The 22,863-nt window shown below is 51.8% G+C and overlaps 1 protein-coding gene across 1 annotated transcript in view; it reads left to right on the top strand.

The window, feature by feature from the left end:
- ABLIM1 (actin binding LIM protein 1) overlaps positions 1-22,863 on the top strand; it is a 364,303-nt gene that overhangs the window by 212,583 nt on the left and 128,857 nt on the right. Inside the window, 1 exon segment of the mRNA XM_029610466.1 lies at positions 7,698-7,791. Within this exon segment, the coding sequence (XP_029466326.1) occupies positions 7,698-7,791 (94 nt within the window).

Raw genomic sequence — 22,863 nt, 5'->3', positions numbered from 1 at the left:
CCCACATTAAGAAAGGTGGAAGGAAGGCAAAATGATTACCGTCATGGTTAAAAGGAGAGGTGAAAGAGGCTATTTTAGCCAAAAAAAAATCCTTCAAAAATTGGAAGAAGGATCCATCTGTAGAAAATAAGATAAAACATAAGCGTTGCAAGTTAAGTGTAAAACATTGATAAGACAGGCGAAGAGAGAATTTGAAATGAAGTTGGCCTTAGAGGCAAAAACTCATAATAAAAACTTTTTAAAATATATCCAAAGCAAGAAACCTGTGAGGGAGTCGGTTGGACCATTAGATGACCGAGGGGGTTAAAGGGGCTTTTAGGGAAGATAAGGCCATTGCAGAAAGACTAGATTAATTCTTTGCTTCCGTGTTTACTAAGGAGGATGTTGGGGAGATACCAGTTCCAGAGATGGTTTTCAATGGTGATGAGTCAGACGAACTGAACGAAATCACTGTGAACCTGGAAGATGTAGTAGGCCAGATTGACAAACTAAAGAGTAGCAAATCACCTGGACTGGATGGTATGCATCCTAGGGTACTGAAGGAACTAAAAAATGAAATTTCTGATCTATTAGTTAAAATTTGAAACCTATCATTAAAATTATCCATTGTATCTGAAGACTGGCCAATGTAAACCCAATATTTAAAAAAGGCTCCAGGGGCGATCCGGGTAACTATAGACCAGTGAGCCTGACTTCAGTGCCGGGAAAAATAGTGGAAACTATTCTCAAGATCAAAATCGTAGAGCATATAGAAAGACATGATTTAATGGAACACAGTCAACATGGATTTACCCAAGGGAAGTCTTACCTAACAAATCTGCTTCATTTTTTTGAAGGGGTTAATAAACATGTGGATAAAAGTGAACCGGTAGATGTAGTGTATTTGGATTTTCAGAAGGCGTTTGACAAAGTCATGGGTTAGGAGGTGATGTCTTTTCATGGATTACAAACTGGTTAAAAGACAGGAAACAGAGAGTAGGATTAAATGGTCAATTTTCTCAGTGGAAAAGGGTAAACAGTGGAGTGCCTCAGGGAGCTGTACTTGGACCGGTGCTTTTCAGTATATTTATAAATGATCTCGAAAGGAATACGATGAGTGAGATTATCAAATTTGCGGATGATACAAAATTATTCAGAGTAGTTAAATCACAAGCGGATTGTGATACATTACAGGAGGAACTTGGAAGACTTGAAGATTGGGCATCCAAATGGCAGATGAAATTTAATGTGGACAAGTGCAAGGTGTTGCATATAGGGAAAAATAACCCTTGTTGTAGTTACACGATGTTAGGTTCCATATTAGGAGCTACCACCCAGGAAAAAGATCTAGGCATCATAGTGGATAATACTTTAAAATCGTCAGCTCAGTGTGCTGCAGCAGTCAAAAAAGCAAACAGAATGTTAGGAATTATTAGGAAGGGAATGGTTAATAAAACGGAAAATGTCATAATGCCTCTATATGGCTCCATGGTGAGACCGCACCTTGAATACTGTGTACAATTCTGGTCACTACATCTCAAAAAAGATATAGTTGTGATGGAGAAGGTACAGAGAAGGGCAACCAAAATGATAAAGGGGATGGAACAGCTTCCCTATGAGGAAAGGCTGAAGAGGTTAGGGCTGTTCAGCTTGGAGAAGAGACGGCTGAGGGGGGATATGATAGAGGTCTTTAAGATCATGAGAGGTCTTGAACGAGTAGATGTGACTCGGTTATTTTCACTTTCGAATAATAGAAGGACTAGGGGGCATTCCATGAAGTTAGCAAGTAGCACATTTAAGACTAATCGGAGAAAATTCTTTTTCACTCAGTGCACAATAAAGCTCTGGAATTTGTTGCCAGAGGATGTGGTTAGTGCATTTAGTGTAGCTGGGTTCAAAAAAGGTTTGGATAAGTTCTTGGAGGAGAAGTCCATTAATGGCTATTAATCAATTTTACTTAGGGAATAGCCACTGCTATTAATTGCATCAGTAACATGGGATCTTCTTAGTGTTTGGGTAATTGCCAGGTTCTTGTGGCCTGGTTTTGGCCTCTGTTGGAAATAGGATGCTGGACTTGATGGACCCTTGGTCTGACCCAGCATGGCAATTTCTTATGTTCTTATGTTCAGTCTAATAAGAGAGGTTTTTTTTTTGTCCACCTCAACTCATGGCATTTTTTAACTCTAAAGATGAAGTGAGTCATCTGACTTAGAACAGACTTTGTAGGTTCGAATTAGGTTTGCACCCTAGCAGGAAGATTCATTGTCCCATTTTTGCTGTTTATTATGTAAATATATGTGATATCGTGTAGGGTCTCTCAGACAGTTTGTGGATTAGGAAACCGTGATTAATTATTACATCTGTTTTGTCCAGTGTATATATACAGTTTTATTTTGCCTCATGCCTGTTTGCTTTCTTGTCAAGTATATTGCTTAATGTTTAATTTTGCAAATTATAAATAAATATAATTTTCTGCTGACAGTATTTTTTGTAATACATTTTCCCAGGATGAAAATGTGATGTAAACTGTCTATCATTATCACAATCTGTCGGGCCCTGTCCTGAGCGCCAGACTTGTCAGCCTGCTCCAATGTTTGTAAACAGGCCAGCACCACCCTCCACTATAGTGATTTTATAGATGGTCCGAGCCTCTCATCCAGTCGGTAGGGCCAGGTCTGGTGCCATGCAAACTCCGGGGGAGGGGGGGCACTGTCAGGAGCAGAAAGAGGCCAAATGTGGCCGCTGGTGGACCCAGTCCCACCGTTGGCAGAAGAAGCAGGAGGCCCTCAATGCAGCTCCCATGTAGGTATGTGTACATATATGTGTATACACATGAATGCATGGGAACCTTCCAGAGGTGGGTGGGGGGTATGTGTGTGTGAATGGGAGTCTGCCTGGGATTTGGGTGGGTGAAGATGAGTGAATGGGAGCTTGCTTGGTGTGTGTGTGTATATATAAATGTGTATATGTATGTATATACACACATACACAACAGAGGAGAAAGTTTGTGTACCCCTCTTCTCGCTAATCCATGACAATGTCAGGGTGACTAGAAATCAAAATTTCCCAGGTATGGAGAGCGTGAATTTTTTAAAATCCTTTTTTTTTTAGGTGTTATTTGATGTGTCTGCTGTTATATTTTATTGGTGTTTGGGACATTTAAAAAAAAAAAAAGTATACAAGTTGTTAATTATTCAATATTTTATTTGTCAGCTGTTTTTTAAATATTATTAGTATGTTTTTAGTATTATTATCATCAATTTATTTTATTTCTTAATTTTATTGATGTTTGAGGAATGGTGATGATTCTGTTTTTTCATTGTTGCACTGCATAGGAAGTCTGGCTTCTTGCGGTTTCCAGTTCAGTTTTTGTTATGTTTGTATTTCTACTTTCTGGTTGCTCTGTTCTGTATTTGGTGAGGGTCTGTTTATGTTCTGCGTGTGTGACTGAGGTGAGGCTTTTTCCTAATAGGAAGTGTATTAGTGTTTTAGGGCTTTTGAAAGGTCAACCCAACACCCATCACAATAGGCCTAATACCCTATGGGTTCCAAGTGTCCTTTTTGCAGGGATTTCTGGTTGGGTCACAGCAGTGCATGTAAATATAATGTAAGGGATAGTTTTACCTCAGGATACTGTACTTGGTTAGCTTTCATGCAAAATGTTGTTATAAATGCACTGTATGTGTGGAGTGGGCCAGGGGTGGTTGGGTTATAAGGCTATAAGGTTCGCCTAGGACACCTATTAGCCTTGCACTGGCCATTGATTGCGGGGCAGCGGAGAAAACCCAGGGCGTTGAGGGACGTTTCAGTTTTTAGAGTTTATATCGCTGGAGGGACCTGGGCCTTTTTTGTGGGCCCGGGACAGAGGCTGAATGAACCGGGGGAGGGGTGGGGGGACAGCACAGTAATTGTTCACACAGGGCAGCAAAAAAGCTAAGACCAGCCCTGGGTAGCGCTGCTCTCTTCTCAAGCTTATTGTTTTCACCCAACGTCACCTGAAATGCAGCATGACCTGGGCTCCATTGTCTACCATTTCACCATCTGTCTCACCAGAGCCTGGGCCTTTGCCACGTTTGAGTTTATTTCCAGCTTTGATTACCTCCTTGGAGATTGTGAAAACTCATGGCTTTCTAGTTCTGATGACAAGGTCCAGTCAGTTCTGTTAAAATTCCAGCTTCCCGCCAGAACTCAGCTTTGAACACAGGACAAAAGCCTGCAATGCTTGCATCCACCCAGGAGCTTCCTGGTTTCTGCTCCTCATTTCCCTGCTTCCTCTTCAGTTTCTGCTGAGAGTCTGAAAGGGATAGTGATCACGTTTTGCAAAATACATTGACAAATTCAACAGAGGTGATTTGGTAAGCCTGTTATCTCTTTGCCTCTTTCAGTGAGTGTTGCCGTATTCTGCATGGTTGAGTACCTCCTGGACGTGTTTAGGTCAATATTCAAAGCACGTTCAGCGCTATTCAGCCAGATAAGTGGGACTTAGCTAAATAGTGGCCACTGAACTTGTGCTGACGTTCAGTGGTCACCACTTAGCTGTGTAAGTTCCTTATACGTCCATGAAGTTAGCATGGGGCACATTTAAAACTAATCGGAGAAAGTTCTTTTTTACTCAACGCACAATTAAACTCTGGAATTTGTTGCCAGAGGATGTGGTTAGTGCAGTTAGTATAGCTGTGTTTAAAAAAGGATTGGATAAGTTCTTGGAGGAGAAGTCCATTACCTGCTATTAAGTTCACTTAGAGAATAGCCACTGCCATTAGCAATGGTTACATGGAATAGACTTAGTTTTTGGGTACTTGCCAGGTTCTTATGACCTGGATTGGCCACTGTTGGAAACAGGATGCTGGGCTTGATGGACTCTTGGTCTGATCCAGTATGGCATTTTCTTATGTTCTTATGTTCTTATGTCTAAAAAGGTAACCGAATAATGGTAGGCGTGCAGCAGGCGGATCAGGGTGGAGCGAGTTAGCCATAAATTGTACGGCTAAGCTAGATGTGCCATAGAGCAGGTCTAAACTTAGCCGGTTAGACTTGGACAGCTAAGTGCTCACTTATATGCATAGCTGTGCCTCTGAATATTTTGAATATTGATCCCATTTTATGTCCAGTGAGTTCTTTGTCCTACCTTAATGCTTAAAATTGTGCCAACTGACACCTCCACAATGCCTCAACCTTCTGCAAACCTTTTTGGACAAGATTGTGTTGTCCAGCCTCCGTTCTGGTCGACTCTTGATTTGTTTTTGGTTTTTTTGACATGCAGCGGTAGTTTTCCCTAGTTGACCGCTTACTGAATTATGAACCTCTTTAGAGGTTTTTGTTTTTTGGCAGAGAGAGAGAGAGGGACTTCCAGTAGACGACTGGTCTGTTCTTCAGGAGCTGTCATCATCTTATGATTTAGATTCAGATTACTTTATTGGCATGACAGTTTTACATATGTTGCCAAAATAATACAAAAGTGATACATAAATTGATAAAAATAAAAAAGGAAACTATTTACAAAATAGTAATAATATCTTATGACAGGGCCTGTGTTATGGACCTCTAGCATTTTCAGCTCCACCCTAAATCTCCTGTCGGCTAACTGACCCATAGTAGGCTTATAATCTTGTGCTTTCTCCCTATGATCACATGTGGGCCACTTTTCCAAAAATACTCAGTCCCTAAATTTAGAAGGATTTTCAGCTGAATTTAGGAACCTAGAGTTGAGGAGGTGTCCTAAACATGCTCTACCTTTGCTTGTGTTGATAAACCAACAGCTAGTTAACCTTTTTCCCAGCTTCAGATATCAGATCAGTTCAGTTCTTGATAACCAAAACATTTACTGAAATGACGAACAGAGCAATACAAAGCTCAATGCGAATGAGAAGTCATCAAAGTTAACCTTACACAGACTCCTGAGACTGTTGCGGCTGATGAGTTTGCTTTGGAAGCCACAGTTCAGCCTGTGGATGAATGAGTGGGGTAAAAAAACAATGCTTTCTCAGGAGCTTGTGGCTAAGGATTCAAAATGAGTTGCTAGCTTGCCAAGAACACCCCCCCCCCCCCAACTGAAAATCCTTCCAGGCAAAATTGCCCCAGGCTGCTTTGGGATTAAGGGATCAATAGAAGGGGAAAAGAACATAGAGAGAGAGAGAGAGAGAGATCAAAACAGGAACAGGTCCAATTAGGAAGTTCAAAACCCTCAAACAGCAGCTAAGAATAAGCAGGACTTGTACCCTGCAGAAAATGTAAGCTAAGTAATATTACAAGATAAGACAGGGTGGCTGCGAGATGATAAACACACAAATGCACTGTGGGGAAGCGGGAAAGTTTCCTGGGTACATTTGGCTGGATATGCAGCAGAACATTCCTGGGTGACTTTAGGACAGCGCTTCCTCTGATCAGACTTATCATGCTACATTTACTTGGTTAGCGCTGAACACTGGTGCTAGCCAGATTTATTTGAGCCATGCCCTCGGGACACCCCCATCCCCCGCACGGTCTCTTTTTTTATCGGTTGAGTTTTAGCCAGGTAATGACGACTAAACCAGGCTGAAGTGTATCGGCTCGACAGGATGGGAAATTTAAAATTTCAGGGTTTGTCCGGGTAATTTAAAAAAGTTACTTGGACGAACCCTTTGAATATTGACCTCCTAAGTTTTCGACTGGATATTTCCCTGCATTTAGAGACCTAAAACTTAGGGTCCGAATTTTAGCTCTGCAGTTCATTTGCGTGGATTTGGGGCTTAAGTTAGATGCCCAGTGCTGAAAATCAGAGCTAAGTCTTAACAGATTTTTCCTAAGAGCCTGAAGATCTGGGCAGCTAAATTTAAGAGCTCAACTCAAAAGAGCAGATTTAGGTGCCCAACTGTTAAAGTTAGGCAGCTAAACCCTTTGAAAATGGACTCCGTGGTGCTTATACACTACACGCATGGTGTGATTTGCAGGGAGGCGTCTGCCGTTGTGTTCCTCATAGCCCCAGGAGAGTGAGGAGAAAGGAGGTTACGGCCAGCGTCACTGCACAACGATGCACGTCATCCCTGGGGCCCGGGTGAGGAGCTCGTCATCCCCAGGGCCCGGGTGAGGAGCTCGTCATCCCCGGGGCCCGGGTGAGGAGCTCGTCATCCCCGGGGCCCGGGTGAGGAGCTCGTCATCCCCGGGGCCCGGGTGAGGAGCTCGTCATCCCCGGGGCCCGGGTGAGGAGCTCGTCATCCCTGGGTGAAACTTGTCCTTCCAGCAGGCGCTTTTAAGCAGGTTCAAAAGAGATGTTTTGGGGGTGGGGAGGGTAGGTGAGTAAAAAGCTAACGTACATTTCAGTTTTCAAGTGTTCGTGCACTCTTCTATCTCCCTGATCAGGGGTACACAATCTCCAGTCCTGCTGGACACCAGACTGCTCTGGTTTTTAGCCCCTCCCTCATGAATATGCATGAGTTAGATTTGCATGTGCACTGGCTTGTGAACCTTCATGAGGGAAGCCTGAACACCCGAGCGGACTGGAGGTTTTCTAACCCTGCCTTCCTCCATTAAAGGTGCCCAGATACCTGGCATGGGGGCGAGTTATCAGGCGTGATGTCTTTATCGTTCCACCAGTACCAAGTGAACAAGATCCCAGCCCCAGTAGTCACAGATGGGTGATGACGTTTTGCACAGAGGCCATTCTAGCACCTTTCCTACCAGGTCATGAATGTGGAAGGGGGTGGATTGCTACAGTGATGATCCTTCTGGTTTCTCTGTAGGGACGGAGCCCCGTATTGTGAAAAGGATTACCAGGTCCTGTTTGGTGTAAAATGCGAGGCCTGTCACCAGTTCATTACCGGCAAAGTTCTGGAGGTGAGTTGCATCCGTTTTGTTCCTCAGAGTGCCCTAGGGGCATTGATGTCACACTGAGCTCATGGGGTTAATTGACCACAAACCGAAGCTGAACGTGAGGTAACAGCTCTTGTCCCTTAAAAACCCAGTGGTTAAAGAGCCCATAAGCTGCTTAGACAATTACGGCACCCCTGGAGCTCACTGGTTGAGGGGATAAGCAAAGTCCCCAGTTTTGCAGACAGAATCATCTGCCATAGAAATCCATGCATGCACGGCGACCTCGGGATGCCTTTTACAGGCTGCAGCGTGTGTGTTGTATGTACAGATTTCTTTCAGACCCTGTTTGATCTGTGCTCAGCAATGCTCGCGCCTCACGTAGGACCCCAGCAAAGTGGAGCGGGGTCGGAAGGCACTGTAGGGTAGTCAGCAGGAAACTAGGTCACGTCTGCCCCGGCTGCGTGAGTTTGCAGTTGTTCGGAAGGCTGCGGGACCTGTCTGGTGACGGAGGGACGTCAGAAAGTGTGTTGAACTGAGGCCATGTGCATCGCTTGGGTGAAATTTGCTTTCATGCTTAGACCAGGCCGAAATGCACAGGAGGGACTAGCTAGGCCTGCATCCAACCAAGCATTCCTTAGAACAGACGACTAAGACGCTCACTCTGCCTTCTTTTTCGTGGTAAACAACAAGAAGGGATGCCACAAAAAAAGGCTTTTTTTGTGGCATCCCTTCTTGTTGTTTTCCTTCGGTTCTACTGGATCGCCTCCCTTGTTGTTTTTTGGGTCCGTTCTTTTTCGTGGTGCCAGCAGTGGGTTCCGGGGCTTAGAGCAACGTTGAAAATGCCTGTCTTTTAATGTGGCCGCTGGGTGGAGATGCTTGACCAGTGGCGCTGGGTAGAAATGTTCATTGATGCCAACAGAAATAGTAACTTTCAGAGCTTCGAGGAAGCCTTTTCGGATACACTCGCTGAAGATCTGCTAGTTTTGCTGGATTCTTCGATGTGTTATTATGGCTGTTCAGATGCTTGCAGACTCCAGCTTTACGCATGATATACAAGTGCTGGAGATTTCAGCCTGGCTTTGGGAATCTGGATGGTCGTTGACAGCCTGAAATAAAACAAAACGTGTCTGTGCGGCTGTCGGTGCATGTGGCAAGCTATGTGTTATGTCTCTGAACGCACGTGGCAAACTGTTTCTAATGATTCTCAGTGCATGTGGCAAGCTGTTTGTTATGGATGTTGGTGCCTGCGCTCTTTTTCTCTGGTATTCATCCACCAAAGTCATATTTTTTTTTTCCCCCACTGTGGATGGACAGGAGGAGAAGATCATTATGCACTGACAGCCAACGCAAACAGCTGTTTTTTTTCTTTCAGGCTGCGAACAGCCATTCAGGTTCCCAGCAGACCTTGTGCTGGTCCCTCCCCACCCCGGCACCATCCGGTCTCTAGTGCTGTCTTTGTGTACTGTTCCCTGAGTCGCCACTACCAGCAAGTAAAGCCTGATGCCACTCCAGCAAAAAAAGTGTAACGCTTGGAGCTTTTCTCGTAGCTCTCTGTCGGGCCAGCAGAGGGCAGCAGCGAGCAGCTGTAGAAATAAAAGAGCAGGGCTGCAACCCTGCCGGGAGAGAGAGGCAAACTGGCCTGCTGGAGCTTGCCCTCTGGGCAGAGGCAGAATTCCCGTAGCCGTACCCGTCCTGCCGGAGCTTGCACGCTGGGCAGAGGCAGAATTCCCGTAGCCGTACCCGTCCTGCCGGAGCTTGCCCTCTGGGCAGAGGCAGAATTCCCGTAGCCGTACCCGTCCTGCCGGAGCTTGCACGCTGGGCGGAGGCAGAACTCCCGTACCCGTCCTGCCGGAGCTTGCACGCTGGGCAGAGGCAGAATTCCCGTAGCTGTACCCGTCCTGCCGGAGCTTGCCCTCTGGGCAGAGGCAGAATTCCCGTAGCCGTACCCGTCCTGCCGGAGCTTGCACGCTGGGCAGAGGCAGAACTCCCGTACCCGTCCTGCCGGAGCTTGCACGCTGGGCAGAGGCAGAATTCCCGTAGCTGTACCCGTCCTGCCGGAGCTTGCCCTCTGGGCAGAGGCAGAATTCCCGTAGCCGTACCCGTCCTGCCGGAGCTTGCACGCTGGGCAGAGGCAGAATTCCCGTAGCCGTACCCGTCCTGCCGGAGCTTGCACGCTGGGCAGAGGCAGAACTCCCGTAGCCGTACCCGTTCTGCCGGAGCTTGCACGCTGGGCAGAGGCAGAACTCCCGTAGCCGTACCCGTCCTGCCGGAGCTTGCACGCTGGGCAGAGGCAGAACTCCCGTAGCCGTACCCGTCCTGCCGGAGCTTGCACGCTGGGCGGAGGCAGAACTCCCGTACCCGTCCTGCCGGAGCTTGCACGCTGGGCAGAGGCAGAATTCCCGTAGCCGTACCCGGCCTGCCGGAGCTTGCACGCTGGGCAGAGGCAGAACTCCCGTAACCGTACCCGGCCTGCCGGAGCTTGCACGCTGGGCAGAGGCAGAACTCCCGTAGCCGTACCCGTCCTGCCGGAGCTTGCACGCTGGGCAGAGGCAGAATTCCCGTAGCCGTACCCGTCCTGCCGGAGCTTGCACGCTGGGCGGAGGCAGAACTCCCGTAGCCGTACCCGTCCTGCCGGAGCTTGCACGCTGGGCAGAGGCAGAACTCCCGTAGCCGTACCCGTCCTGCCGGAGCTTGCACGCTGGGCAGAGGCAGAACTCCCGTAGCCGTACCCGTCCTGCCGGAGCTTGCACGCTGGGCAGAGGCAGAATTCCCGTAGCCGTACCCGGCCTGCCGGAGCTTGCACGCTGGGCAGAGGCAGAATTCCCGTAGCCGTACCCGGCCTGCCGGAGCTTGCACGCTGGGCAGAGGCAGAACTCCCGTAGCCGTACCCGGCCTGCCGGAGCTTGCACGCTGGGCAGAGGCAGAATTCCCGTAGCCGTACCCGTCCTGCCGGAGCTTGCACGCTGGGCAGAGGCAGAATTCCTGTAGCCGTACCCGTCCTCGTCTTGGGGACGACCGAATTCTTTCTGTCGGACCAAGGTGTGAGGATGCTGCACGCGTCGAGGCCACCTAAGGTCTCTTGTCTGTGTCTTGTCCATTCAACCTGCGGGGAAGCCTGAGGGGAGGGGGGGCTGAAGCAGGGGCTCTGGTGTTTCTGCCAATGCTGGCGACATCTGAAAGCTCTGAGGAGGGGACGCTGCGGGGACATTTACACCCCTGCCCCCATGGCACAGTCGACAGTGTGGGATAAAACTGAGGCTGTTGACTCAGGTCGCTTAAATAATTCGAGCTAAACCTCAGCAGGCAGGATGCATTTTTTTTTTTAATATTTATTGGCCTGCCTCTGCACGGGTAATCTGATAATGGAGGCATCACCTGCAGCCTCTAATCTGATAATGGAGGCATCACCTGCAGCCTTTTTTTTTTATATCCTGAGGAAGGGTCGTTGGATTAAGAATGGGATCCTGCATGCTCTCCTGCTGGGGGTTGGTAACTGAGCGCCAAGGAGATAGAAAGTGACGTGGATGAGGCGTGACAGCCTGCAGGCGGCTGTACGTCTAGGGTCGGCAGCTGGGAGATATCCTTGCATCATCAGCGCAGGCCCCTTTTTCAGCTGCGCCGATGGAGAGCGCGTCGCGTGCCCATTGCCGCCGTCTACGCGCGAGGGGCTTTTCCAGCCACGGGGGGGGGGGGGGGGGGGGGGGGTTATATCGCACTGCAGACTGAAGAGCGGCAGATGCTTGCAGAGCCAGGCGCGTAGCGTAGACGGGTAAAGGTTATGGCGAAGGGAGTTATAGTTCTGGAAAGCTTGTCCGAACGTACGGGGAAGGGATGGCTCGGAAAAACTGGCCAGAGGCAGCAGCAGCTGCGCGCGTGGGGGCGAGGGCTTTCCATAATCTTCCTGTTTGGGGGGGGGGGGGGGGTGGTAAAATGTTACTACGTAGCACCCCCAGGGATGATGGCCTGGTACCGGCCACATGATCTATCCTCGGGGGGCAAGGTGTGGTCCTCAGGGGCCACAAACGGGTCTGCTTCTTCAGGGTAACCACGTTATGCAAATTAAGGGGGCGACTTGCAGAGCTGCGTCCGGGCGATAGCGGGCGGTGAATGCATTCGCACGAGAGATAACAGGTGCTCTCCTACCCCTGCCGGCAAACCTGTCCCACGCATGCAGATCGTTCCTAGCAGATCTGATGACGATGCGGGTTATTGTAAGGAAAGCCAGCAAAGACCTCAAGCCGTATCGCTGACGTCCCCGGAGCATCTGGGCGTTGACGTCCCTGGGGGGCCCAAGCAGCCTGCAGAGTCCCCCCTCCCTCCTAACCTGGTCGCATGAAAACCTCTGGGGGTCTCGAGACCCACAAACCCCTCCCGGTGTCCCCCCCCCTCCCAGTCACCCCTGGAGGTGGCCAAAGTATCAGAGAAAGAAAAGTGAAGGATCTGAGTGCCAGGCCCCTCTCCCTCCCTCCCATAACCTGCCCCCCCCTCAGGCCGGTGCTTCCATCAGCAAACTAGACGGGTGCCTAGAGCGCCAACATTTTGGGGGAGGCAAAATCCCATCAGCAGGAGGCCCAGAGAGTGAAAGTCAATGCTGCCAAGAAAAGGGGGCGCTGTGCCGGAGCTGCCACCGAGAGGTAAGCGGGGGGGGGGGTGCATGGCTGAAGGTTTGCCTGGGGCACCAAATCCTCTTGCACCTGTATCCCCTGGTACCCCCTCCCTTAGTGTGGTGGAGCCCAGAGCCCCCAGTTTGAAAGCGGTGCTGCTTGGCTCTCTGCTGAAGTTTGACCCAAGGTTCCCCTGGAGTCCTCTAAAGGTTTTCACATAACTGGGGGCTGGGGAGGTGGAGGAATATTGGGGCTGCTTGGGGGCCCCATAAAAGATGGTGGCCCCGAAGCTGTGGGGGCCATCACGCATTGGCCCCTAGGGGCACCGAAGCTGTGGGGGCCACCATCACGCACTGGCCCCTAGGGGCACCGAAGCTGTGGGGGCCACCATCACGCACTGGCCCCTAGGGGCACCGAAGCTGTGGGGGCCACCATCACGCCCTGGCCCCTAGGGGCACCGAAGCTGTGGGGGCCACCATCACACCCTGGCCCCTAGGGGCACCGAAGCTGTGGGGGCCACCATCACGCACTGGCCCCTAGGGGCACCGAAGCTGTGGGGGCCACCATCACACCCTGGCCCCTAGGGGCACCGAAGCTGTGGGGGCCACCATCACGCACTGGCCCCTAGGGGCACCGAAGCTGTGGGGGCCACCATCACGCACTGGCCCCTAGGGGCACCGAAGCTGTGGGGGCCATCATCACGCACTAGCCCCTAGGGGGCACCGAAGCTGTGGGGGCCACCATCACGCACTGGCCCCTAGGGGCACCGAAGCTGTGGGGGCCACCATCACGCACTGGCCCCTAGGGGCACCGAAGCTGTGGGGGCCATCATCACGCACTGGCCCCTAGGGGGCACCGAAGCTGTGGGGGCCACCATCACGCACTGGCCCCTAGGGGCACCGAAGCTGTGGGGGCCACCATCACGCACTGGCCCCTAGGGGCACCGAAGCTGTGGGGGCCACCATCACGCACTGGCCCCTAGGGGCACCGAAGCTGTGGGGGCCACCATCACGCACTGGCCCCTAGGGGCACCGAAGCTGTGGGGGCCACCATCACGCACTGGCCCCTAGGGGCACTGAAGCTGTGGGGGCCACCATCACGCACTGGCCCCTAGGGGCACTGAAGCTGTGGGGGCCACCATCACGCACTGGCCCCTAGGGGCACTGAAGCTGTGGGGGCCACCATCACGCACTGGCCCCTAGGGGCACTGAAGCTGTGGGGGCCACCATCACGCACTGGCCCCTAGGGGCACTGAAGCTGTGGGGGCCACCATCACGCACTGGCCCCTAGGGGCACCGAAGCTGTGGGGGCCACCATCACGCACTGGCCTCTAGGGGCACTGAAGCTGTGGGGGCCACCATCACGCACTGGCCCCTAGGGGCACTGAAGCTGTGGTATTTTTCCCGTCACTAACTTGCCAGGAGGGAAAATACTAAATCGGCCCCTAACTCAGTTATTGGTCCATATGTAGCTCTTAAGTAGGCCTTGCAGGAATCCTAAAGCGCAGAGCTGTGTGTGGCCCCTGAGGGAGGGCTGGAGCTGGGCGTTACTGGTCACTCTGCTTCCTGAAACCCGGGGCGGACGTTCTGCGCTTGCAGCCGTGCAGGTCGCGCCGGTGCCTGCCTGCCGGCGACTTCCTGCAGGTGTAGAGGTCACGAACCTTGGCCCCCATCGGGCCTGGGCTGACGCTAATTGCCTGCACCACCGAGCCCGTTCGCCTCCGCTTACGGTTGCGATGCCTGTGAAAAAGGCTTCGGCTTTTATAATTTAAGTTTTGCTGTTGGTTGTAGCCTGGGGGGGCCGGGTTGGCCTTCTGCCTTAGGAGCAGCAGGGACTACGCGTAACGTAAGCACCGGAGGTCTGGGAGAGACTGAGGAAAGGTATTTCGGCAGGGTGAGGCGGCCACGCATCTCTGTGCTACGAGGTCACCCTCAGGAGGGGAGGGGGGAGGGGGGGGGCAGTTTCCGGAGAAGGCAAGGCTGAAAGGGAGGCCTGTGAGAGAGAGGATGGGGGGGATAGGGGGGTTACCAGCTCCGTGTCTTCTCTCTCTCTCTGCCTCTCCCCTTCTCATATGTGGTAGTCTCCATTTCTTTTAATCCCCTCATGTCTTGATCACTTCCCCCCCCCCCCAGGGAAAAGAAAAGGGGGTGGGGGGGGGTTTACACAAATAAGAGGCTTTGAGTTAAATCTGTGAAATCCCTGATTGGGGAAAAAAACCTAAAGCAGGTGGGTTTATAGGAGGGATGAAGTGAGGGGAAGGGTCAGCGTTCACTGAGCAAAGCTGCCAGGAATGAGGCCTCTTGGGAGCTAGATTTAGGATTATTAGGCGCCCGAGGTGAACCTTGCACCTCTGCACCCTCGTCACCGACCCTGAACTCCTGCCCCTCCAGCCCCGCCCAGGCGCAATTGGAAATTAGGCACATGTAACAGATTTCACATGAAACAGGAGACTGAAAGTCCAGATTCGGGAGGTAAAAAATATCCCAGCGAGTGATGTGCGCCAGCCAGAAACCCCACGGAAAGGGATGCTTGTAACCCATAGGGAATGGGGCTCAGCAAGCCACACGTGGACTGCAATATAATAACCCCCCCCCACATCAAAACGGCACTAACTGCCAGCACTCAAAGGGTAATAACCCTTCCTGTGTAAATATTACGCCGAAACGGAGCAAGCCAAGCTACGGCGACCCCCAGCCCGCTGTGCCTGTCTCTTTCTCTTCGGGGCTGGAACCTCTCACCCGCTCGCTCTCCCTTCCCCGGCCCGGATCCTATAGATTTACTGTCGGGGCCCTGTGTGACAGGGGCGTCCCTTATACACAGGTCCTTTCCCTTTGTGGTCCCGTGGGAGAGAGGGGACTCATCCTCCCGGCGGACGCAGCGAGCGTGAAAGTCTTTCATTCTGGACGCTGACCCGCTGACACCGGAGTATGCGCCTCTGAGTTACTGCGCCTCGCTGGTTTGAGCAGCAGACCCCAGAAATCTCTCCTTTTCTTTTCGTACGGTCTCTTGCCCTCTTATCTGTGCAGGACGCGCGGGCAGCAGGGCCGGGGAAACATCCTCCCTCCAGGGCCTGCTTAAGTGGCGTCCCCAGGTGGGCAGGGTCTCTCCAGACTCCCCTTCCAGTCTGGTGGTAATGGTGGAGAGTGTACGGCAGGGAGAGTAAATCTTCCCTCTCTCCCCCCCCCAGGGTGGTGAAACGCTGCATGCAGTGTCCTCGATGACCTGCGATTTCCCTCACACAAGGTTAGCAGCACATCCTCTGGCGCTCTCTTTGCTTCTAACACAGTCTCTCTATTTCTGGATCCCTGATAGGAGGGACCCCCCCCCCCTGAAGCAAGCGGCTCTCTCTCTCTGCTTCAGACAGGAAGGAAGGGGCAGCCAAAACCTCCTCCTGGATCTTGAACTCAAAGTCTAACACTGAATTTTAACGCCGGAGTTCCTCCTTGCAGCCGGTGGCTGACACCCCCTTCCCTCACGGGGAGTGTGGCGGGCAGGGTCTTCCTCAACCTGCCCTGATCCCACCACTTAAAATCATAAACCCGAAAAATGCACCCCCCAGAGGAAAAATCCTAAGCAGCCAGTGAGTGGCCTGGATAAGGAAAACCCTGCTCAGGACCACCAGGCAGGATGGGCGTAAGGAAAACTCCTCTCTGCGTCTGAATGGTCACCTCCCCCTTATCCTGACCTGCACTCTTACTGACCGGACCAAAAGGCCCCTGCTGCCCTCCTGTAACCCCAGCCCGGGGTGCAGGTCCAGCACGGGTGAGGCTAGAAGGTTGCTTAACAGTCCTCGGGGCAGGGACCCTGGCGAGCTCTTAACTTCCCGAGGTGTGTGGTGTTCTTCTGACCGAGGCAAGAGAGGAGTCCTTTCAGCTCCCGAGGTGGCGGGAAAGAAAGGTTTCCCTGCACATCCCTGGGGAGGATGTCTGCTCCTTTATGTGGGTGCACGAGTGCAAAATAAAATACTCTGGAGTCGCTTTGTTAGTGTCCAAAATCAGTCTTTACTCTTAATACTGACGATGAAGGCACAAAGACTGCAGCACCACGGAATTATCTTCCCAATTTCTTTACAGTCTCCTTCCTGCTTGTATTGGGAGCCAGGGAACTCTCTCTCTCTCTCTTGGATTAATTAAGCGGAGCTCCCAGATGGGCAGAGTCTCTTAAGCTGGGCAAAACCCCTTCCAAACCCGGTAACGTGCAGGAAACAGTCTGAGAGAGTCACATTCTCCCTCTCTCTCCGCAGAGTGGTGATCACCGGACGGTGAGGATGTTTCCTTTAGTCACGGGTAGGAGATCTTCTTGTATCTTACACAGTCTCTTTACTACTCTCTCTCAGGATCCTGGATTATGAGGATCCTCTTGGAAACGAGATGTTTTCTTGCTTCAAACAGGAAGGCAAAGGAAGCCAAACTTCCTCCTGGATCTTCTAACAAAAATTGTTCTTTCCCCCAAAAGGAACAGAATCAAAATAGCAGCGTCCCCTCCTCACAGCAGGTCGCCACCATTTCAGGGGTGTATCTTCCCTACCCCAGGGACGCCTGTACACAGGGTTCCCCAGTCCCCGTGCGCAGGAGACGTCCAGGTGTCCAGTGAGGCTCCTCATAAAAATCTCAAAAATCCCTCAAAATAGGGAAAACTCCACCTGACAGGTTGTGCACTGGGAAAAGAAATCCCTCCCAGCCCTGGTCAGGACCCATGGACTCGGCCTGCAAAAGCTCTGCCCCTCCACACTCTCTGAAAACCTAAAGGGACTGGCTCCCAAGCTCGTAAATAAACGTTTTGGGGGATAGCAGAAGAGGAGGAGCTGTATTTGAGTAGTACCTTCCACTACTCTGACCGTCTCTCTATAGCTAAACTTAGGTCTTATGGTGACGGGACTACAGAATACCTCACCTCGGTCACCCGTGCAGAACCCAGATCCTTACCAAATACAGAATAAAGAGTCCATAAAGTATCAATAGCAACCTGCAGAAAAAAAACTGAACTGGAAACAGCAACAAGCCAGACTCTGTGTGCAGCACAACAAGGGAAGAACAGAAACATCCTCAGTCTGTTGCGGTCTCCACCGCTTCCCCCTCTCTTTCTCTGAACAGGGCTCACCACCTCTACTGGAAACGCCGCGGCCAGGACCCCTGCAGTTCTGCCAGTTCCTCATGGCGTCCGCCATTGCTTGCCCGTCTCCCCGCTGCCTCTCGCGCGCATGAGGACGCACACTATGTGCGCACAGTTCCCGGACGTCTGGCCCCGCCTGTGCTAACGACACCACGCCCCAAGCCTGATTTAACCGGCGTCCGAACGCCTTCTCCTTGCCTTGCAACGAGGTTCACTACTGCCTAGTAGTTCCGAGTTGTGCTTTTGTCTGTTCCTCGCTCCTGACCTGACCAGTGGATTGCCTTGACTCCGCTTCAGCCTGCCGCCTGCCTCAGACCTTGGTCCGTCCCTGGCTCCGCTTCGGCCTGCTCCGGTTCACAGCCAGCTGCAGGACCCGTTCCAGTCTTCAGCCTGCTCCGGTTCACAGCCAGCTGCAGGACCCGTTCCAGTCTTCAGCCTGCTCCGGTTCACAGCCAGCTGCAGACTCTGTTCCAGTCTACAGCCGCTCCAGCTCACAGTTTGCCCTCACTCCTGCCGCACGGTCTGGCTTGCCTCAGGTGTTGTTGCTGCCCGCCACTCTTTCTTCAGCTGGTCCCCAACCTGCACTGCTGGACTACAGACTTTTGTGTTCTCTTTGGACTTTCTCTGCTACACCCTCTGCCCAGGCTTTCTCTGTTTATAGACTCTAAGCGATTCTCCTAAGTCCCAAGGTTCCAGGACCCTACGGGCTCCTCCTGGGGGGTTCCTGGTTCCCGGGTGAACACCGCCAGCCTGTGGCTCCGCCTCCCGGCCTACCCTGCCTCCCTGGGTAGACCGGCCCAAGGGTCCACTATCCTGACTGCAGCACCCAACTGCAACACAGTCCTCATAAAACATCAAACAATAAAAAGCATCAATAATAGTAAAACCATGCTAATAAAAGAACATATATTTAAAACAGCTGAGAAACAGAATAACTTCCAATAATTAAAAACTCATATATAAAATGTTTAAAAATGTTCCAAACATCAGACACATCAAATAACATCCAATGACTAAAATTAACAAGGTTTTAAAAACTCCCCTGCTTCTCCATACCTGGAAACTTTTGATTTCCAGATATCCCGAGATTGTCATGGATTAGCGGGTGAGATGGGGAAGGGGAGTGGTTGTGCACAAAAGTTTTCCTCTCTCCCACGCATACACATGCTCTCTCACACACATACCGACTCCCACTTACACTCACACACATACGCCCGCACTGACTCCCTACCTCTCTTTCACTCCCACACACACAGAGACAACCTCACAGGTTCCCTCTCTCACTCTCTCTCTCTCTTATAGACAAACACATCGGTTCCTTTGCTCTCACACCCACCCACACCGACTTCCTGCCTCTCTCATTCACTCCCCCCCCCCACACAAGTTCACAGGCTCACTCTCTCTCTCTTATATGCTAACGCACCAATTCCCTTGCTCTCTCACTCTCTCACATACACATATACATATACACCCACACCAACTCCCAGGCTCTCTCACTCACACATACAACTCACAAGCTCCCTTCTCACTCTCTCTCATACAAGCACTCTAGTTCCCTTGTTGTCTCACAGACACACACAAAACCTCACAGGCTCCCATTCCTCACTCCCCACACTTGAGCCTTACTTATTTATATTCTTCTCACAACTTTAGACTCCCTCTCCTTTCCCCCACCCACGCACACACACACACACCAGCTCCCTCTCTCCCTCTCTCTCTCTGAGTCACATACAGGCACACAGGCCCCCTTGCGTCTCTCTCTTTCAGTCCCACAGACACTCCCAACCTCACAGGATGCTTCTCTTTCTCACTCCCACACACAAACCAGCTCCCTCTTGCTCTCCTTCACATGCAAACACACAGGCTTACTGTCTCTTCTTACTCCATACACATACCGGCTGCCTCTCTCTTTCAGTCCAGGCCTCTCTCCTGTCTTCATCTTTGGCTGTGAGCCGGATGGATGCCACTTGCAGCCTCTCCAGGCTTTCTTCAGCCAGGTAGCCAGGGGCTCACAGCGGTCTCTCCCTCCCCCTAAGGGCCAGCGCTCTGGACAATCACCTAACTTGTCCAATGGAGGTGCCAGCTCTGCCTGTATCAGAACAGCTGGTTGGGTGGGAGGGAGGGACTCGAGAAAGAGAATGGTTACCTGGGGTCCATTGGAAAATGGGGACCACGTAATATAATTTATCTAATTTATCATTTGCCCATGGGCGCAGTCGCCCCTATAGCAAGGAAGAGCAGCAGAAACTCAGCAGAGCAACTTATGTACGCGCCCTGTTTTATGCCTGCAAAACCCCCATTTCCTTGCAGGAGCAAGAGGCGTTCCAGGGGGACAGAGTCGGGGCAGGGAAAGCGTTTCCTTGCACCCTTTCTATTTCCCATGGATGTGAGAAAAAACAAAAGCAAGACCGATGCCTTGGAAAGAGAATGTATTCAATATAACAAGGCCTGCCCGACTCTGGCCGGGCTTCGCCCTTCGGCTGCATCAGGGGCTCTAAAAATATAAAATAAATAAAGCTAGCTAGCTAGCTAGCTAGCTATTTATTTATTTATTTATTTATTTATTTATTTATTTATTTAAAGGCTTTTATATACCGAAGATCATGTACTAGTACATATCGCTTCAGTTTACAGATAACCAGTAATGGAATTACCATAGACATGGTGTACATGGAACAATAAACAAATAATAATAATAATAATAAACAGTGAGCAAGCAATAAACAGGGTATACACTGAATATGTAGTACATTGAAGTATTATGCATGGAGAACTTTAAATATGTGTGGTACAGTTACGGTAGAATAGGACTTTATTATTAGCATGGGACTTTAGGTGAAGGCTTCCGTGAAGAGCCAGGTCTTCAGCTTTTTCTTGAAAGTCCGCAGGCATGGTTCTAGGCGAAGGTCCGATGGTAGATTGTTCCAGTGAATAGGTATAAAATACTTTAATACCAATATAAAACGACCCAATATAAATGAGATAAAATAAATAAAATGAGAATTAAATAAAATCTACACGTACAAATAATAAACAAAGGAGACAACATGTCAAGTGTTTTAATTAAGAACAGAGAAAAACAAATTAAAAAATGTAAGGGCAAACTTTTACCCTAAAATTGTATAATTTTAGAGTGCGTTCTCAGGCACCCATGCTACTGATACCCTCCTTCCTCCCCAGATTGTCTGACTCACTCTTGATTGCCAGTACTCTTCCAGTCTTCTCTCCTCTCTTCCCTCCCTCTCTGTCTTGCCATCCCTAGTCTCCTCTCTCTCCATCCCCATCTGGAACCTCTTCTCCTATCCTGGATCCTTTCGTCTGCTTCATGCCTCCATCCCAAGTCCTATCCTCCCCCCATCCCATGTACAGTCCCCCTCTCCTCCACCCTGTGTGCAGTCTCCCTTTCCACCCCACCCCACCATGTCTCCCTCTCCCTCACTGTTCTGCCTCCCACATGCAGTCTCCCTCTCCTCCTTGCGCTCCTCGTCCTCTGCCATAGCTCCGGCTCTCCTCTGGACTCCGTGTCCTGCAGGAGGAGTGGCGCTTACTAGCGCGTCAGCTTGCCCTACACACACGGATCCAGTGGAGAGACCCACAGATCTTGCGGTTCGTGTCGCACGTACTGGCACGAAAAGCCGACGTGCCGCAAAGCACCCCTCCTGGCCACAGGTGCGATGGGAGAGGGGCGTGGGAGGTCTGGCCCAAGGCAGGCTCTCGCCACCGTGCCACGGCGGGGATTTGAGTGGAGTGCGGGAGATGGGCCCGCGAAAGCGGGAGACGCTGGCTGATTGCCTGAGCCTTGACAGGTCTGGAGGGATCTTGGGTAATGGGGGGAGGAGGAGGAGAGAAGGAAGAAGGATTTAGGGGGGGATCAAGGACCAGGGAAGAGGAGGGGGTGATTCCTTCTCCTATGCTCCCACCTGGAGCTACTCTGTTCTTACGCAGACTCTCGTACCCTCATGCTCCCTGCCGCTTCTCACCCTCCCACCTTGAGGAAGAGGCTGCCCGTGCCTTGCACCGTCTCCTCCCCCTCCCGCCGGAGCCCGGTTCATGGGTTGGCTTGGTACTGCCACGCAGTTCAAACGCCGAGGCAGGTGCTGGGCAGCAGAGGAGGGCACGACTGGGGGTCCTGCCACCTTCCCCCCCCTCCTCCTCCTGTTGGCCGGTCATAGCAGGGGGGGTGTATGGGATTGTGCAGAGCTGTCTGTGTGTCCAGCCAGCCCGAGAGCGAGAGTCTTCCTTTCACTCCCTTGATTGGGCTGCGAATGGAAACGAGGAAAGGGTTTGCTGTTTTGGAAGGTGATTTGTCATCCCCCCTCCCCTCACCTGCTCAGCTCCTAACGGGGTGAAGTTTGGGGGTTTTCAGCGCTTGAGAAAGGGAAGTGACTGACGTGTAGGACAGGGGAAGGGGAAGGCGTAACCGGGCTCCTTTCCTTGAGCCGCGGCGCGTTGTGGTTTGCAGCCCGAGGTTCGTGGTTTCCATGCCCGCGGAGAGAGGAGGCGAGCGCTGGAGGAGTGCGCACCATTCCAGATGTGCGGCCTCGACGGGGAAACGCTCTTCTTATAGCGCGGGAGAGAGGAGGCGAGCGCTGGAGGAGTGCGCACCATTCCAGATGTGCGGCCTCGACGGGGAAACGCTCTTCTTATAGCGCGGGAGAGAGGAGGCGAGCGCTGGAGGAGTGCGCACCATTCCAGATGTGCGGCCTCGACGGGGAAACGCTCTTCTTATAGCGCGGGAGAGAGGAGGCGAGCGCTGGAGGAGTGCGCACCATTCCAGATGTGCGGCCACGACGGGAAAACGCTCTTCTTATAGCGCGGGAGAGAGGAGGCGAGCGCTGGAGGAGTGCGCACATTCCAGATGTGCGGCCTCGACGGGGAAACGCTCTTCTTATAGCGCGGGAGAGAGGAGGCGAGCGCTGGAGGAGTGCGCACCATTCCAGATGTGCGGCCACGACGGGGAAACGCTCTTCTTATAGCGCGGGAGAGAGGAGGCGAGCGCTGGAGGAGTGCGCACCATTCCAGATGTGCGGCCACGACGGGGAAACGCTCTTCTTATAGCGCGGGAGAGAGGAGGCGAGCGCTGGAGGAGTGCGCACCATTCCAGATGTGCGGCCACGACGGGAAAACGCTCTTCTTATAGCGCGGGAGAGAGGAGGCGAGCGCTGGAGGAGTGCGCACCATTCCAGATGTGCGGCCACGACGGGAAAACGCTCTTCTTATAGCGCGGGAGAGAGGAGGCGAGCGCTGGAGGAGTGCGCACCATTCCAGATGTGCGGCCACGACGGGAAAACGCTCTTCTTATAGCGCGGGAGAGAGGAGGCGAGCGCTGGAGGAGTGCGCACCATTCCAGATGTGCGGCCTCGACGGGGAAACGCTCTTC

This window comes from Rhinatrema bivittatum, chromosome 7, assembly GCF_901001135.1.
Source record: "Rhinatrema bivittatum chromosome 7, aRhiBiv1.1, whole genome shotgun sequence".
In the NCBI taxonomy this organism is placed as follows: Eukaryota; Metazoa; Chordata; class Amphibia; order Gymnophiona; family Rhinatrematidae; genus Rhinatrema; species Rhinatrema bivittatum.
The sequence above is the reverse complement of the archived record's forward strand: the minus strand, read 5'-3'. Positions and strand labels throughout refer to the sequence as shown.